We start from the raw sequence: 16,343 nt of genomic DNA, 5'->3' as shown, positions 1-16,343 counted from the left end.
ATGACTGACATAGTGAACCATTGGCCCCTCCCACCACGCCAACCCTCACTCACACACCACATTCATATGATGCAATGTGGGTGCAGTTTGTTGTCAAAGGACACAATGGCAATGGTGAGATGATGTTCTTTTAAAATTTTGAATTAACATATTCAGAATGAAAGTGTTCTGCTTCATGTTTACATAGAAATAGTCATTCATTCTGAATTGAGGTTTAAATGGAAAACGCGTTTATTCATCTTTATTCAGTTTAGGTGACGTGTTCATGTCTACCTAAAGAAAACACAGTGTGTGTGTGTGTGTGTGTGTGTGTGTGTGTGTGTGTGCGTCTGTGTGTGCGTCTGTGTGTGCGTGTGTGTGTGTGTGTGTGTGTGTGTGTGTGTGTGTGTGTGTGTGTGTGTGTGTGTGTGTGAGTGTGTGCGTGTGAGTCCGTGCGTGCGTGAGTGTGTGAGTGTGTGCGTGTGTGAGTGTGTGAGTGTGTGCGTGTGAGTCCGTGCGTGCGTGAGTGTGTGAGTGTGTGCGTGCGTGAGTGTGTGAGTGTGTGCGTGTGTGAGCGTTAAATTTCATAGAGTGTAAAATTCTTGTCCTGACCTTCCGTGCGTTGTATGGTCAGGCTCCTCAGTATATGACTGACGTACTGTACCCCTACACTTCAGGGTGCCCCCTTCAGTCTTCAGACCAGGGTCTCCTAAAGATCCCTAAAACTCATTTTAAAACGTGGGGAGACCTGGCGTTCCAGACTCTGGAATAACCTGCACCAGTGGAGCCTCACTGTGAGGATTCTTTGAAGAATTATTTGAATGGATTTTAATTGGATTTAATTGGACTTTTATTAGAATCAGAATCAACTTTAATGACCATGTAATATACTGTATGTTGTACACACGAGGAATTTGACGTGATGAACTGTGCTCTATCTATCAATATAAACATTAAATATTAACTGTCAACTAAAAAATATATAAACAGTAGTTAAAGACTAATACGTGCAAAACTAAATATGATCATATAACAAAATATTAATAATAATAGGATAGTAGTGCAGTGATCAGTAGTGCAAAAGGGATGATGAAATAAACATGAGTTTCAGTATCTACAATGAAGAATGAAGGTGAACATTTAAAATAAATAGTAAACGTATATACAGTATGTACATGTACAGTCACAGTTACAGTTAGTTCCAGGGTTATTTCACAGAAACAGGTCTGATACTGTTTAGCGTTGATCAGAGTGGAAGAAACTATTCATTTTATCTTTTTATAATTCTGTTGTTGTACATTCATCTTTGTTTTACTTTTCTTTCATGATGTTGTTCCTGTTGTTTTAATTTCTCATTTGTTAATTACAACACTTTGTGATTTTTATCTGAGAAAAGCACTTCATAAATAAAAATGACTAAGTTACTTACATTTTACAACTAAAAACACTACATTTTAATATTTAGACTAGGATCAATACTCTACATTACTACATACAGTATCTAATCACAGATGGATTTAACAGAAAAAGGTATTGTTTAGGATGGACTTGAAAGTACAGCTTGTTACAATAAATGACGTATTATTGAATAATTACTGTCATTTCTAAAACTGCGTGAAGTGTTGTTATTTTTTAGATATTTTTCTTTACTTAACTTTTGTGCATTAAAAGATTGAAAGTACGCCGTAGTGTTGGTGTTTGTGCTTCTCTGAGGAGAAATAAGTCCTAAGTTCTTAATATGGAACAGATTGTGTTGATTCCAGCTCCTCCTCCTGTGTGTGTTTTTCTCTCTTCTGGTTTTGGAGGAGGGGAAACTGCAGAGCGAGGTCATCTTTCAGTCCACATACAGAGTTTAGGAACAGTTTAGTTTCTCAACCAAACAACATAGTTTGACAGAAAATAGATTTCTATGGTCGTCGTGTTTGCGTTTTAATCTGAGCTGATTCTGACGGAGCGTCAGGAGGAGCTTATCGTCATCATTTACTGTGGATTTTATTTTAAAGAGATCTTTTACTCATGATGTGACTAGTTTTACATTTTTATTCCCCTGTAAACTTTAGTCCAGTTATATTCCAACATTCAGCATATCTTGAGGAATTGAGGAAAAGACTGATTGCTTTTGAATGTTTGTGCGTGGACTCGCTCTGAACCAATCAGAACTCTCTTTAGCCGTCAGCAATGGACTGCACGGCGGCTATTTTAAAAGCATGTGCCCGTTCTCCAGCCAAGTGGTGCTGCCGTTGGTCCGTGTGCCGTCCATGGGAGCACAGACGTGTGATGGCAGTGGGGGTCAGCCACGCTTCCACACTCCTGTTGTACATGTGTTGTGGTAAAGGTGAAGAGGAGACGTCTGAGCTGTGTTGTGAAACAGACGACGGCCTCATTCAAAGAGCAGAAAGAGGGAAAAGCATAGAAGAAGGTGAGAATAAAGGAGAACAATCTTTTTTTCTCTTTTCAGATGCTCTAATCTATACTATGTTAAAAACCTTTGGTTTTAGTTTAGCAGGGGATTAGGGTGTTATTCTAGAACTATTGCACCTAATGCTAATATTTATCAAGTGTTTCTAGTTAATGAAGCTAAAGTTTCCAAAATGTTTGTAATACATTATTGAATGGCTTGAACCCCCTGTTATGTTAATGAGGTGATGGGGTTTAGATCAAATAACCGCTGCTGAACATGGATTAAAGAAGGACTGTATGAGTGTGAATCATGTATCATTCGTTTTTCTTTATGTAACAAAAACATGAAAAATGAATAAAAACACTCATTATTTGATATTTGTTTCCAAAACCAAAATGAAAAAAAAAAACCAGAAAACGCCTTGTTTTTCAAATTCAAGCTCTTTTGCTTCCGTAGAGAAAACGGAAAACGAACACCTTTATTCGTTTTCTCCATCACCGATTTGCCAGAGTACTGACCAGGAAGTGTACTCTCATCTGACGCTAACGGCTATGCTAACAGCAGTGCGGTTTGACAAGATCGCTGCTTCCAACTGTGCATCAGAAACGTGTCCTTTTCTCTTTAGCTGGTGTTGAACACAGAACCTCCTCACAGATACTTAGGAGGATTTAGAGACTCCTAAGTGTTTATAGAGCTAAAGATATCTCTGAATGTGAAACGCTTCACTTCCTGGTCACGTACTTTGGCCAATCAGTAATGGAGAAAACTAATAAAGGTGTTCGTTTTTCGTTTTCCGTTTTCTGTACCGAAGCAAAAAAGCTTAAATTTGAAAAACAAGGCGTTTTCCGTTTTTTTCATCTTGGTTTTGGAAACAAATATCAAATAATGAGTGTTTTTTTTTGTTTTTCATGTTTTTGTTACATAATGAAATACGAATGAACAAATGATACACGGAGGATTAGTGTGCCTTTAATGATCACCATTGACTCAAAGAACTCCTGTTGAAATGTTTTATTCATTCATCTCTCTATTCCATATCATTCACCCATAATTCACATTTATCCCTGAATGAAGAATTTGGAATAAAGCCCTGGTAGGATGTCATTATATTTGTAAAGCCTGGTTCTAGAGTCTTATAGTCTATGTGGCCCTGAGAACCAGCAGGTGTAGCCCATTGTTCTGCTGACTCAGCCAACCACTTTGTAGAGTGAGACTACAAACCACACTGTAAATGACTGAGTTAAAACATCTACGCAGTGATAGAAGTTTAAAAGAATATTCTTGTTATGCGTTAATTCTCTAAAGTTTGCGTGAGAAGAACATTGTTAGTAATATTTATGTTCTAGTTCAGGTTGTTTGAGAGTTACACTCAAGATTTTACATTTCAACAACCTGCACCTCAGAATCATGGATGGTATCAGGAAACAGCTGGTTCCTCTTGGGATGAAAATCAATAAGAAGTTTGCACGTTTTGAAAGTATTCAGAAGTTCTTTTCTTTACTCATTGAACAACATGTTTACCTCTCCTCAATAATAATAATAGTGCTCTTATTGCTTGTCCACCGTACAATGCATAGTGTTTTCTGTGAGGCATACATCAGGTCACATGACCACCTCGTCACCCTGTTTGAGAGAGGGAAAACATGGCTGACATTTGTTAAATTTCCACTGGAAATGACTAAATATTAAAAGAGCTTGTGGCTTTGTTTTGATGACATTTATGGTGAGAATTGTACCCTTAACTTTCATAGTATCCATTCGGTCTCACAAGTACCGTGTTCTCCGAGCCATTCCAAGACTTTTCCAAGATAAATACACTTAATGCTGCATCATCACATAGGCCGCTTCCTATTGGCTGTTGAGGGGGCCAATCAAAGGACTCAGCCAATCAGAACGGGCAGGTAGGAGGGCTGCTAGACCTAACGGAGGTTTCAACTGATGAGTTTTCATCTCCACATGAAGTCTCCTCCTCACCGCTCCACGTCTGCGTATCAGTCCATTTACAGCTTTTTATGATCACTTTGGTACTTTAACATCTAAACATCTAAGTCTGCTGCTCCATCAGAAGCACATGTTTTATCATCATGTGTTTGTAAAGCTGTGGGAACCAGTTCATCCACAACTCCTGAAGCTCCTCCTCTAACCTTCTGTTCACACTGACGTCCAGTGGTTGAGCCAGTTCACTCATTCCACCCGGGATGATGGTTTTACTGGACTGTGTGTGTGTGTGTGTGTGTGTGTGTGTGTGTGTGTGTGTGTGTGTGTGTGTGTGTGTGTGTGTGTGTGTGTGTGTGTGTGTGTGTGTGTGTGTGTGTGTGTGTGTGTGTGTGTGTGTGTGTGTGTGTGTGTGTGTGTGTGTGTGTGTACTGTACATGGGAAAATACATGTAATGCAGAACAGCGTGTACCTACAGTATATGAAAGTAGTTTCATTACTAATATTTTAAATGTAGTGCGTGACTTTACTTTGTTTCCAAATACATAATACTGTTACTGTAAGGCGTTACTTCATCACGCCTTACAGTAACTACCATGGTACGCTGCCAGTCCAGGGACATCACTGCTGTTTGTCTAAAAACTGTGTGCGTGTCCCCGACTGTTTCTGATGTTTTTTTTTCTTCCTCTAAAAATGACTCCTATACCCTGTCATTGACCAACCTAACACACACACACACACACACACACACACACACACACACACACACACACACACACACACACACACACACACACACACACACACACACAGTGTATTTTGGGTGCATGTGTCTGGGTTGCGTTCAGTCATTTTTATCCATGATTACAGACCTGGGATAGTGTGAGTTTTTAGCTGTGGCTTATATTCTAATGTAGTGTGTGTGAGTGGTGTATATTCTAATGTAGTGTGTGTGAGTGGTGTATATTCTAATGTAGTGTGTGTGAGTGGTGTATATTCAGTGACTGTTAACATGGAGATTCTGTAATTTGCTGCTTTACACATGTACAGTACATTGTTCTCTCAGGCAACATAGTTCAGCATCAATGTCACTTATTTCTGCAAATATGATATATTTCTGCTTTGGATTGGACAAAGTTATTGGATTCACTTTTTAAAGGGTACCTGTGGTGAACGTTTTTTGTAAACTTAAATCTTATACTAGATGTTATACTAGATCTTAAACTAGATATTAAACTAGATCTTAAACTAGATCTTAAACTAGATCTTAAACTAGATCTTATACTAGCTCTTATACTAGATCTTAAACTAGATCTTAAACTAGATCTTAAACTAGATATTAAACTAGATCTTAAACTAGATCTTATACTAGATATTAAACTAGATCTTAAACTAGATATTAAACTAGATATTAAACTAGATCTTAAACTAGATCTTAAACTAGATATTAAAATAGATCTTAAACTAGATCTTAAACTAGATCTTAAACTAGATCTTAAACTAGATCTTAAACTAGATGTCTACTGAGGTTATTTTCTTTTAAAGCCTTTAAAACCATCACCGTGTTTTATTCATAAACTTGTTGTGACATCATAACGTGACATTACTACTGTAAATGGTTCTAAACATGTCACTCTCTAGTACTGTAGTATATCTAGTATAGTTTTATACCCTCCCAGAAAATGGCTATAAGCTATTATTGAATAGTAGATGTTTTTAGTTTTCATCATTTGTGTGAAATATAAAGATTGTAACAATAAGTTTAAATAACTTTTACAACCATCAGTGTAAGAAGTTACAGCATTGATATTTCACTTGTTTTATTCAACATTTATTAAAATACGTACATTAATGCACTCATACTGTAAGTTCCTAACTGTATGTCTATATATTTATTTTACAGCTGAGGATGACTTGGGACCCCCGCCCTCTGTGGATGAGGCAGCTGATGCTCTGATGACGAGGCTGGGCTTTCTACTGGGTGACAAAGGTGTTAGTGGAGAGCCAGGACCAACATGCCACACCCAGGATGATGAACAGGTGAGCAGCAGTAATCCCATTCATAGGCTGGAACCCCCACATCATGTGACCTGCTGGAGCAGTTAGCACTTTATTTCAGGGTTGGGGTAAATTATATTTTTCAGTTACAATTACATCTTCAATTATCCATATTTAATTGTGATTACAGTGACCAGCATTTTTTCCAGTATTTTAATCCCAATTACTGAGCCCATAACCTTCCTCTTGTGTTAGCTTTCTGTTAGCATCGTTGTCTTAAATCAGCTGTAAAATACACTAATAAATATTAGTTCTATTGATTACCTTGTTAGGATTCCTAATCAATGATAATATTGGTATTAATATTTATGGTGTGGTCGTCTGAGCCTGTTTTGTTCGTATATCCATAGATTTATTTGTGCTAGCTTCTACCTGTATGTGTGATGATTCACTACAGGTTTTATTCACTATGAATAATTCACAGCTATTTAAATAACATGATGAACATGATGGTTTATAACAGAGGTGTTAACGTGCCTGGATATTAAAAATAAATAAATCAATAAAAACAGTTTATGTGTTTCTTAGTCAGAAAAGTGTGACATTTAAAATCATCAACACAAAGTCAACTATAAAAGTTATAGTAATTACAATTACAAAGTCAATTATCTGAATTCAATTATGATTACGACAGCAACAGATTTTTTTACAATAATAATTATTCCATAATTGTAATTAATGATCAATTACGCGATTACAATTATAATTGACCCCAACCCTGGTTTAATTCCTAAACCACTGACACTGAGTGCTATTGATCAAACTAATTGATCAGTGATTATCAACAGATGAAAGATTTATGCATTCATGTCAATACACTTTAGTATACACTAGAGTATTTACTTTGTTACTACACTGAAGTAGTTTTTTTATGATATGTCTATTTTACTTTTACTTTTTAAACAATTATCTGTACTTTCTACTCCTTACATTTTTAAAATGCGCTCGTTTCTTTTAAGACCTTTGAAGATGACGTCACGATGTAAAAAGACGCCACATTTTGGTGGTTTGAGCTTTTTTCTGTTAGTTTCATGGTTCATATTTTCAAGTTTTTAAAAATCTTAAAATGCTTTGGCTTTTATTCAGCGTTTGCATTTTTTTTTTTGACATATTTAATTTACAAATTGTATCTATAATGAGTGCTAAATTCTCCAGGTGTTTATGTTTATATTGTTCATTTATCAGCGTCCTCATTAGCCACAGTGAAAGCTGCTGCTCCTGGGGTCCACAGAAAAATACAAAATATACAATTACAGAAAGATAAACAAAGTTCTGGACTTTAAAATACATAACTTGAACAACACTTATCAACATTATTATCATGTAATGTACAAGTAATATAAAAATATGGCCTGGTGTATCCAACAGTCAAGATACTACAATCCCATTAATAAAATAAGCATCACATTCACTTAGACATTATAAAAACATAACTAAATCACAATAAAATCATTCAATCACACAGACTTTACTCTGGAACAGCTTTAAATTCTTGTCTGACCTACTAAGGTTTTATGGAGCGATTTATTCAACAGAATAAGATTTTTTCAGAATAATTTTGAATCGAAAATGGTTTTCCATCAGAACTATTTGTTTGGGAAGTAAATTCCATTTATACATTCCTCTATAAACATGTGATTTGTTGCTACTTTAGATAATATGCATTTAAAAGCGTGTCTGGAGCGTCTAAGGAGTTTTAGTGACAGAAACATTTCTGAACAAACATCATAATGAATATAGAAGTATATCCTGTACCAAGAACCAGTTTAGTTCCTGATTTAGTGCTGGTGTAATAGTCACAATGAAGTACAAATCGCGCTGCTCGATTTTGTATGATTTATAGTTTTCTGATGATGTCAGCGGTGGTATTAGAACATACAGTGGGACAATAGTCAATATTAGAGCTTATATAATCACTTTTATGGCTTTGCTTGTCAAAAAATATGCATATCTCTTAATCATAGTGATCACTCTGTATATGTTTTGACCACCATCATTTATCATCTATTGTTATTCCCAGAAGCTTTGTTTCATGAAGTTGTGTAATTGGACTGTCCTGTATTTTAAGATGTAATAAATGATTCAGATTGATAGAATGGTTCAAACCCATTAACATACAGTGTGTCTTTGATATATTTGTTTTTATTGATCCATTCAGCAGCAGCATTTAACTCTGACTGTAGGACAGTAATCAGCTCTTCTGTAGTAGCAGCTGATGTATACATTGTTGCTTTTGTAAGAGCTGGTGGTAGATCATTAGTAAATATATAATAAAGGACCAAGAACACTACCCTGTGGTACTCCACATGCCAAACTTCTGATGTTGGAATAACAACCATTGAAGAAAACGGTCTGGGTTCTCTCTGTTAAGTAGTTATTAAACCATGTAATAGCAGGATCATCAAATCCATAAGCAGTTAATTTATTAATGAGTATTTTATGGTCAGTTATATCAAAAGTATCAGAGAAATCTAGCATTAGGCCCACTAACAGCCAATCATCAGTCACTGTGGGCAGAACTGTTTTCTATAAACGTGCTGAATATTAATGAACAGTTCATTGTTACTATAATAACTTATGCATACACCATATTTTCCATGACTTTACCAATTGCTGTGAGTAAACTTATTGAATGAATATTATTAGAGGAATAATTTCCAGTCGTGTTGACAAACATCTGTAGTTAAGCTTAGATTTATTATCCACAAAATCTACTGCCATCTTCAGGAGGTTTTTATTCATTTCATCAACACCCAGTGGTTTGTTTTTAATATTCTTTATCATTTTTTCAACTTCACTCAGTTTTACTTTCTGAAATTTGAAAAAAAAAAATTTCCTTCATTATTTCATTTTTTATGGATAAGTTTGATATGTTACAAGTTGTTGACATTTTTTCCTTTAGTGTATTCACTTCATTTAAAAAATAATTATTAAAATAATTTGCTATATCTGCCGGATTAGTTAAAAATTGATTATAAACATCAATGAAAGTTGGCATTGTTTTCTATTTCTACCAGTTAAATCATTGATTATATTCCACTATTTTTATAATCTTTCTTACTATGTTCAATTTTTTCAATTTTTTTTTCCTGTTGAGTTGTGTAACATTGTTGCATACATTACGATACACATTCCAGTCTTTTTGATTCCCTGTTAAAATGACTGTTTCTTTAGCTTTATTTATTTCTTTCATCAGTTGCTTTATATTTTTATCTAACTATAGTGTTTTGACATTTTTAACTGTAAAACTCCTGAGTGGCACATGTTTGTCTACTACTGTATACTCAGAAATTCCTTCCTAAATTAATTTAGTGCATCATTTGCAGTTGTTTCTGCAAATACAGTAGACCAGCTTACATTACTCACATCCTGTTTAAAAGTTTTAAAAGATCTCTTATAAATAATTCTAAGCCCCACTTTGTCCATTTTAACTCATCTAACAGTAATTATTAAATTATGGTCACTGTAACTTATTGTTACAGAAACTGTATTTGTGCACAGTTCTGGAGTGTTCATAAATGTAACAGATATCTATTATTTCCATGTACCAGTTTTTTACAAGTTCATAAAAAAAAAAAAGATATGGAATTTGCTGGTTTAAAAACTGTCTAATTATTGAAAGGACATTTAGTAGCATTTACTTTTTTTACTTTTACTCAATTAAGGGAACGACTTCATTCATTTTATTCAAGTGTCTATATTTTTACTGGAGTACTGACGACTAGTACTTTTTCTTGGTCGTCCCAGAGGATCTCTCCTTCCTCCAGTGTGACCAGCAGTAACACCTCCCCCTGCTCCACACTGCCCCCCCCTGCTGGATTGTGTGTGGCGTCGCCTTCCTCCACTCTGGAGAGCAGAGACAGTGGGATCATAGGTGAGAGACACAACAGCTCATTAATCCTCCTCCTTTAACATGATGTCATCTATGTTTCAGCTACACTAACCAGTTATTCAGCTGACTCAGCAGCAGAGAGGGAGGATGGTAACAGCTATCCTGGTATCCGTTACCATGGCAGCAGCTCCAATCTCTGGCAGCAAGGAGCTGGACCAGTGCTTTCCTCCTCTGTGATGATGGATGGCTCCACACACAGCCTACACAAGCTCCACCCAAATGTCCACTCATCAGGCTCCACCCACTCCATCCCTCTCTTCCTCATGCCCCGCCCAAACTCAGTGGCTGGTAAGATAGTTTTCTTTTTTGCTTAGCTGTTAATCGAGTGTTTTCCAGTTTAAGAGAGCGTTGTTAACAATTGTTTCCCATTGAGAGCGAACAAAAACGTGAAAAAGTTTGTATTTAATATTGTAGGTAAACATCTACCGGTGATCAATAAACACTAGGAAAATAGCTCAAACCGTTTCACCAGTGACGTGCCGTCAGGGTAGGCAAGGTAGGCAGTGCCAGCGTAGAGAGCTGCCTTTGGACGTAACCGTGCTATGCTAAATGCTATACGTAAGTTCACAGTGCATTAGTGAATTGATCCCATGTGACCACTGCTGCTACGTTCTCTAGCTAGTGGGCGGGATAACACTACAGTCAGGATGACAGCACTATAGACAATAGAGAAACTTTGTTTTGAGGAAAAACGACAGCTTTTAAAGATGGAGACCAACACCTGAGATACCAGACCTTCAACAAAGGTAAAGTCAGAACATTGTTGGTACTTTCTACAGTGAATGGAACAAAAGGAAGGATTGAAGTTGTTGTTGTCTTTTTCTCCATGTTTCTGTGTTTCCAACACAAACAACAGATGTGCTGCCGTGTCATGAGATATATGTTGTTGTAGAGTATGGAGGCTATATTAAATGTTTATGTTTCTTTAATGGTGTTTATGATATTGATTTTGTTTGATGGATAAATACTTGTTCATGTGGATCTTATTGGGTTTTTTCTTTCTTATTATGAATTTAATATTTTGCTCATATATAGCTCATTGAGATGATTTTGTTGCAAATTGCTTTATACAAATAAAATTGATTTGAATTAAATTAACACTTTCCAGCAGAAACATTTGAAATTGTCATTGGTGGTCTCCATTTGCAACGTGCCTACCCAACCCTAGTGCTTACGGCACGTCACTGCGTTTCACACGTGTGTATTAGTTTAAACTAGTAGTAAATATGTAGAAATATGTTTACTAAGAATTACTTTTATGACCTAATGAATATTTAGTGGGCAGCACAGTGACATGATCTATTCTCCGTCTGTACTTAAGCACTTTTTTACGCTCTTCTCTCCTGTGCATATTCTTTGGTCCAGTTTCCTGACACGCCCACCACGCATAAATCAACCAAAAGCGCGTAGTCTGTGAATGAAGGTGGTCTGAAGCAAAATAGGCGGGGCCATGATGTCATTATTTTTGGGCTGTTTAGAAATCATGGGACATGGAATTTTCCCAACGATTGTAAATATTATTGAAATCCGTGAAAATGATAAAGCGCATTTAATTTGAAAAATTGATAAAGAATTTAACAGGTTGATTTGATCAGATTATTGCAGGTTGAAAATCAGACATTTTTCTGTCTGATTCTATCTTTTTCCACTGATATTAACGACAGATAAACGTTTGTTTGTGTGGAAAGCCTGATTTTATTAACTACTTACATTCCTGCATCAGAAATGACTTGTTATTTACTCTGTAGTGGATCAATCTGTGGCTTTACGTTATACACAGTCTGACGTCTGTCAGACTTTCATTGTAACGAGCAGCAGCAGATGACACGCGCACACCTTGGCACACAGCTGATCAGCCCCTCCTAGGACAGGGAGTCGTTAGCATGGATACAATATAATGAAATGTAACACATTTTATCCTGTTTAGAACTGGTAAATGTAAACATATTAGAAATGCTGATGGTCAATCCTTCCTCCAGGTCTCCGCCCACCCTCTACAAACGTATGTTAGGTTAATATGAGGCTCCTGATTGTTGGCAGCTGTGAATGGGAGTGAGTGATGTCCTCACGTCACACTGCCTTTTCCTTTTCCTCTCTGTGCCCCAAATACTAAACTATTGTGAGCATTATGGGAGAGGAAGGAAGGTACACAGGATGCAGCGCTGAGTCAGCACATATTTTCATGGTGGAGAGATTGACGTAAGCTTTGAGGAGTCTCTGTGTGTCACACAACTTAAGGTTGTTTTTCTTATCTTTGCTGTTTTAGGGACACAAGTGTGTATCTTTGTACTGTGTATTTACATTGTGAACTGTATCGATCAGTTTGATGCCAAAATGTTTATGATCTGTGTGCTGTGGTATCTGCAAACAAAATCTAAGCAGGCTGACTATTTTGCTTGCATTTATGGGAATTCAATGCATTGATTATGAACAATATTAATAAAACCTATGTATTTAAACTTTTGGTGAGTCATGGTACACTTTTAAAACGACCATGCCTATATTAAATAAATAGTGCCAACTAATGATGGCAGTTGTGAATACTAAATAATGAATTGGAATGTACTGTATAAAGGCACTGAAGGACTGGATGAGTTTGACACATACTAATACTAATACTAATGTCTGTTCATTTACTTTCTTTAGCTACAAGTACTGCCCATCTTGAAGATCTAGCCTATCCGGATGAGCAGCAGCGACACACCCCCTCAAGGTCCTCCTTAAGAATCAGACAGAATTCTGGGAGTCGTGGTCAACAGGATCACAAAGGTTTGCTCCATACCAAAGATCACACAGAGTAACTAAAGTTACTAAATAAAGTAGTTTTATTTCTGCTGAAAACAAACATGTTTGGTAATAAAGTTGTGTTGATTATTGATGTTTTAGCTGAAATAATAATAATTGACATTATGTTGTAAAAATAGTGACTGCCCCCTATTGGTTTAAATCTGGCTATGACTATAGCCTATAGACTATAATAGATTTTTGCTGTTGGCTGAGTATGGAGGTTTGTGATGATTTGGTGGCTTTTACGTCACTGTTAGCCCCGCCCCTTCTATAAAAACTATCACTTGTGGACTCTACAATCTGTGGTGTCTAGGTTGGACTGTAGTGAGTATGGAGTAGCTAGTTAGTAAAGCATAGATTGTTCTTTGGAGAGTTTATAAAATAGACTGGGCGTGTCTTAACTGCTCCAGGAGCCCCGCCCATATTTAAGGCATTTTTTTTTATTTTCTCCTGGTGACAGATCAGGCAAAACAGGGGTTTAGTTACTTGAAACCTCCATTGTTTATTTTTTTAAGTTTGGCCTAAAAGCTTCTAAATTTAGTTATTAGAACAGTGTGGTTTATGGTATCATTAGCTTTTATAAGTCCAGGTTAAACACTACCTAATAGTTGGTCAGTCTCTGTGCTGTGATTCACTCTAAAACCAGACGGGTACTTTTCAAAAATATTAAAATAAGCTAAAAAAAATCGTTCAATTGAATAACAAGTTTTTCTAAAATTTTGCCTAAAAATGTTAAGTTGGATTTTGGTTTTTAATTGTTAAAATCATTAAAATCTAAATTGCTCTTGTTCAGAAGGTGCGTCACCACTGCTGCTTTAAAGGCTGCAGACAGCAGTTAAAAATTCATCCCTGAAAGATCCATAAAACGTTTTCAAAAATGAAGTTGGATCTAAAAAACATGTGGTGGGTTTGACTGTAGAGAAAACTTTATCAAGCATCTCAGCATCAACCAGGACAAAACTTTTCCAGTGTTTCCTTTGGTAAAAAATAGACACTCAGGATTGTTAAAAACCATGTTACGATTCAATAAAATATTGCATCTAATAGTGTCAATCTTTGCTCTGGAGTGGTCTGCAAACTGCACTTCCTCGTTTCTCCATCCACGGTGCTTTATGTTTTCTTGCCACAAGTGGAGCCTCAGAATCCAGACAGGACTGAAATTTACTGTTAACATTATGTCTAATAAAATCACAAGGGGCAGGTAAATCAGGCGGTGGATACCAGCCTGTGATTGGCTGATCTGGTTAGATCTGTGAAGCTAAGCAGGTCTGGTCCTGGTCAGTAGATGATGGAGACCACTGAGAATTCACAGTGGGGGACAGTCACTGCCCCAGGCTATAATACTAGCTTACCACCATTAAGTGTGGAGTGAAATAATAATGCCTATGTTATATAAAATCCAATGCATTATTATTATTATTATTATTAATAATATTATTATTATTAGTAATAATAATAATAATAAAACTTTCTTAAAGTTTGCAGCCACTTCTGGTGTGATGTAGCACCTCCTCAATGTTCTCGCTGAAGTCGCCCACTGGATAACACCTGTAATATAAAAAACACACAGTAGTGGTCAGAGACAGCCCAGTTTTATTTCAAGTTTGTTTTCTAAAATCAAATCATTTATAATAAAAGACTTGTTTAAAAGAGAACGTACATTGAAAAGTGCCATTGTCATTTTAACAGGTGTGTCAATAAAATGAGAGTGGGGTGATTTTTGATTAAAAGGCAGAGCCTGAACATTATTAAAATTAGCAGCTTTTTTCGATGGTTGTTGTTTGAATTAGCCTCTGCTTGTGATTAAAATAGGGATGTGTGCAGTGGAAGAGGAAAACCGTCAGGAATAGGGATGGAAGCAGGACTGGACAGCGTACCTTATGTTGGAAACCAATACTTTGCTGCCCAGCCTGCTCGGGTGAATCCCATCCCGTGCATAAAAAGGTTAAAATTGTCAATAAAAAACAATGTTTTGGAATGGAGCCAGGTGTTGAGGCTGGGAGACAAAGGACCACTATCTATTCTAATGCTTCTTCAGATCTTGCTACACAAACACTTTGTGTGTTTCCAGCAGAGCTTATGTAATCTATTAAGACACCCACAAATTTTGTATCATACACTTTTCAAACTTTACATTATCAATTTCCAACTTAAAAACAATTTCCAAACAGCATAATTATAGTGTTATCTATGATCCTATGATCTCATGATCCTTTGTGGAATTCAAGATGGCGACACACGGAGAGTTAAAATGTTAGTAAGGCTCATTATTAACAGGTAATAAAATGATTAGCACAGATGATTTAGAAGCTTTTAGGTCAAACGTGTTAATAACACTAATTTTCATATTTGGTTCTTGCTCTACAGTTCACTTCACGCCCTCTCTTCACCTAAAACCAATCCACTTTGAAGTTCCTGGGCTCTCGTCTGATTGGATGTTTACTGGCAGGGAGTGGCTTTTCCAACAACTAGACATTTGTCTGCGCAGTGATGACCCTGCCACCAGTCGGGGGGTGGTGATTGTTGGCAATATGGGTTTTGGGAAAACGGCCATCCTCGCCCACCTGGTGGCACTCAGTTGTCATGGAAACCGTATGTGGCAGAGTTCTGCCAGCAGCCAGACCATAACGAAATGTAAGGACTTTCAAAGATCTAGAAACATGTTTTACAAATCATTCACATCTTCATAGACTGCACTGGACATAAAAACAATGAAGCCCATATTTAATTCTGTGCATGTTTCAGATGTGGATTTTGTTTTCTCCTCCAATGATTCCTTGGGAAAAGGGGGAGGAGATAAGGGAGGAGGTGGAGAAAGCTGTCCTGGTACTCCTGAGATGAGACAGAGGCAGAAGGAGGTTCTAAAGAGGCTAGCAGGACAGGTTTGTTTGTTTGTTTCATACCATGTCTGCATATGTTAACTCTAGAAGAAGTGCTGATGATGCATGTTTTGTTCTGAAAAACATATCAAATGGGAGGGGGTGTTACAGTGGAAAAGGAGTTTAGGAGGATAACTAAAAGAAGAATAAGAGCATAGCCATATTTGGTTGCCCCCCATACCCCAGGCAACAAAGAGGCACCCACGCTGAGGGCACAGCGCTCCCAGCCAATTAGACCACGACCACCCCCATCCCCACCAAAGCCCACCACGTCCACCCCCAACTCCCCAACAGAGGGCCAATGTCACCGCCCAGGTAACCTGCAGAGGAGCCGAGGCACCCGCCCAAGGGGGAGCTAGTGCTGTGCCAGCGGTGGCCCACCAGTGACCTGGCCTGGTACAGCAACAGAGGC

At 37.1% G+C, this 16,343-nt stretch overlaps 1 protein-coding gene across 4 annotated transcripts in view; it reads left to right on the top strand.

The window, feature by feature from the left end:
- LOC114462911 (protein TANC2-like) overlaps window positions 1-16,343 on the top strand; it is a 51,507-nt gene that overhangs the window by 13,507 nt on the left and 21,657 nt on the right. For 2 of the 4 annotated variants that reach the window (XM_028446030.1, XM_028446039.1), the window contains exons 4-9: window positions 6,219-6,355; window positions 10,121-10,247; window positions 10,308-10,553; window positions 12,912-13,034; window positions 15,420-15,686; window positions 15,798-15,934. In XM_028446030.1, coding sequence (XP_028301831.1) covers window positions 6,219-6,355; window positions 10,121-10,247; window positions 10,308-10,553; window positions 12,912-13,034; window positions 15,420-15,686; window positions 15,798-15,934 — 1,037 coding nt within the window. Of the gene's footprint in view, window positions 1-1,812; window positions 2,399-6,218; window positions 6,356-10,120; window positions 10,248-10,307; window positions 10,554-12,911; window positions 13,035-15,419; window positions 15,687-15,797; window positions 15,935-16,343 lie in introns of those variants that run through there. The other 2 variants (XM_028446022.1, XM_028446014.1) reach the window with 2 other exon arrangements.

Source organism: Gouania willdenowi, chromosome 1 (assembly GCF_900634775.1).
Source record: "Gouania willdenowi chromosome 1, fGouWil2.1, whole genome shotgun sequence".
NCBI classification, from domain to species: domain Eukaryota; kingdom Metazoa; phylum Chordata; class Actinopteri; order Blenniiformes; family Gobiesocidae; genus Gouania; species Gouania willdenowi.
The sequence above is the reverse complement of the archived record's forward strand: the minus strand, read 5'-3'. Positions and strand labels throughout refer to the sequence as shown.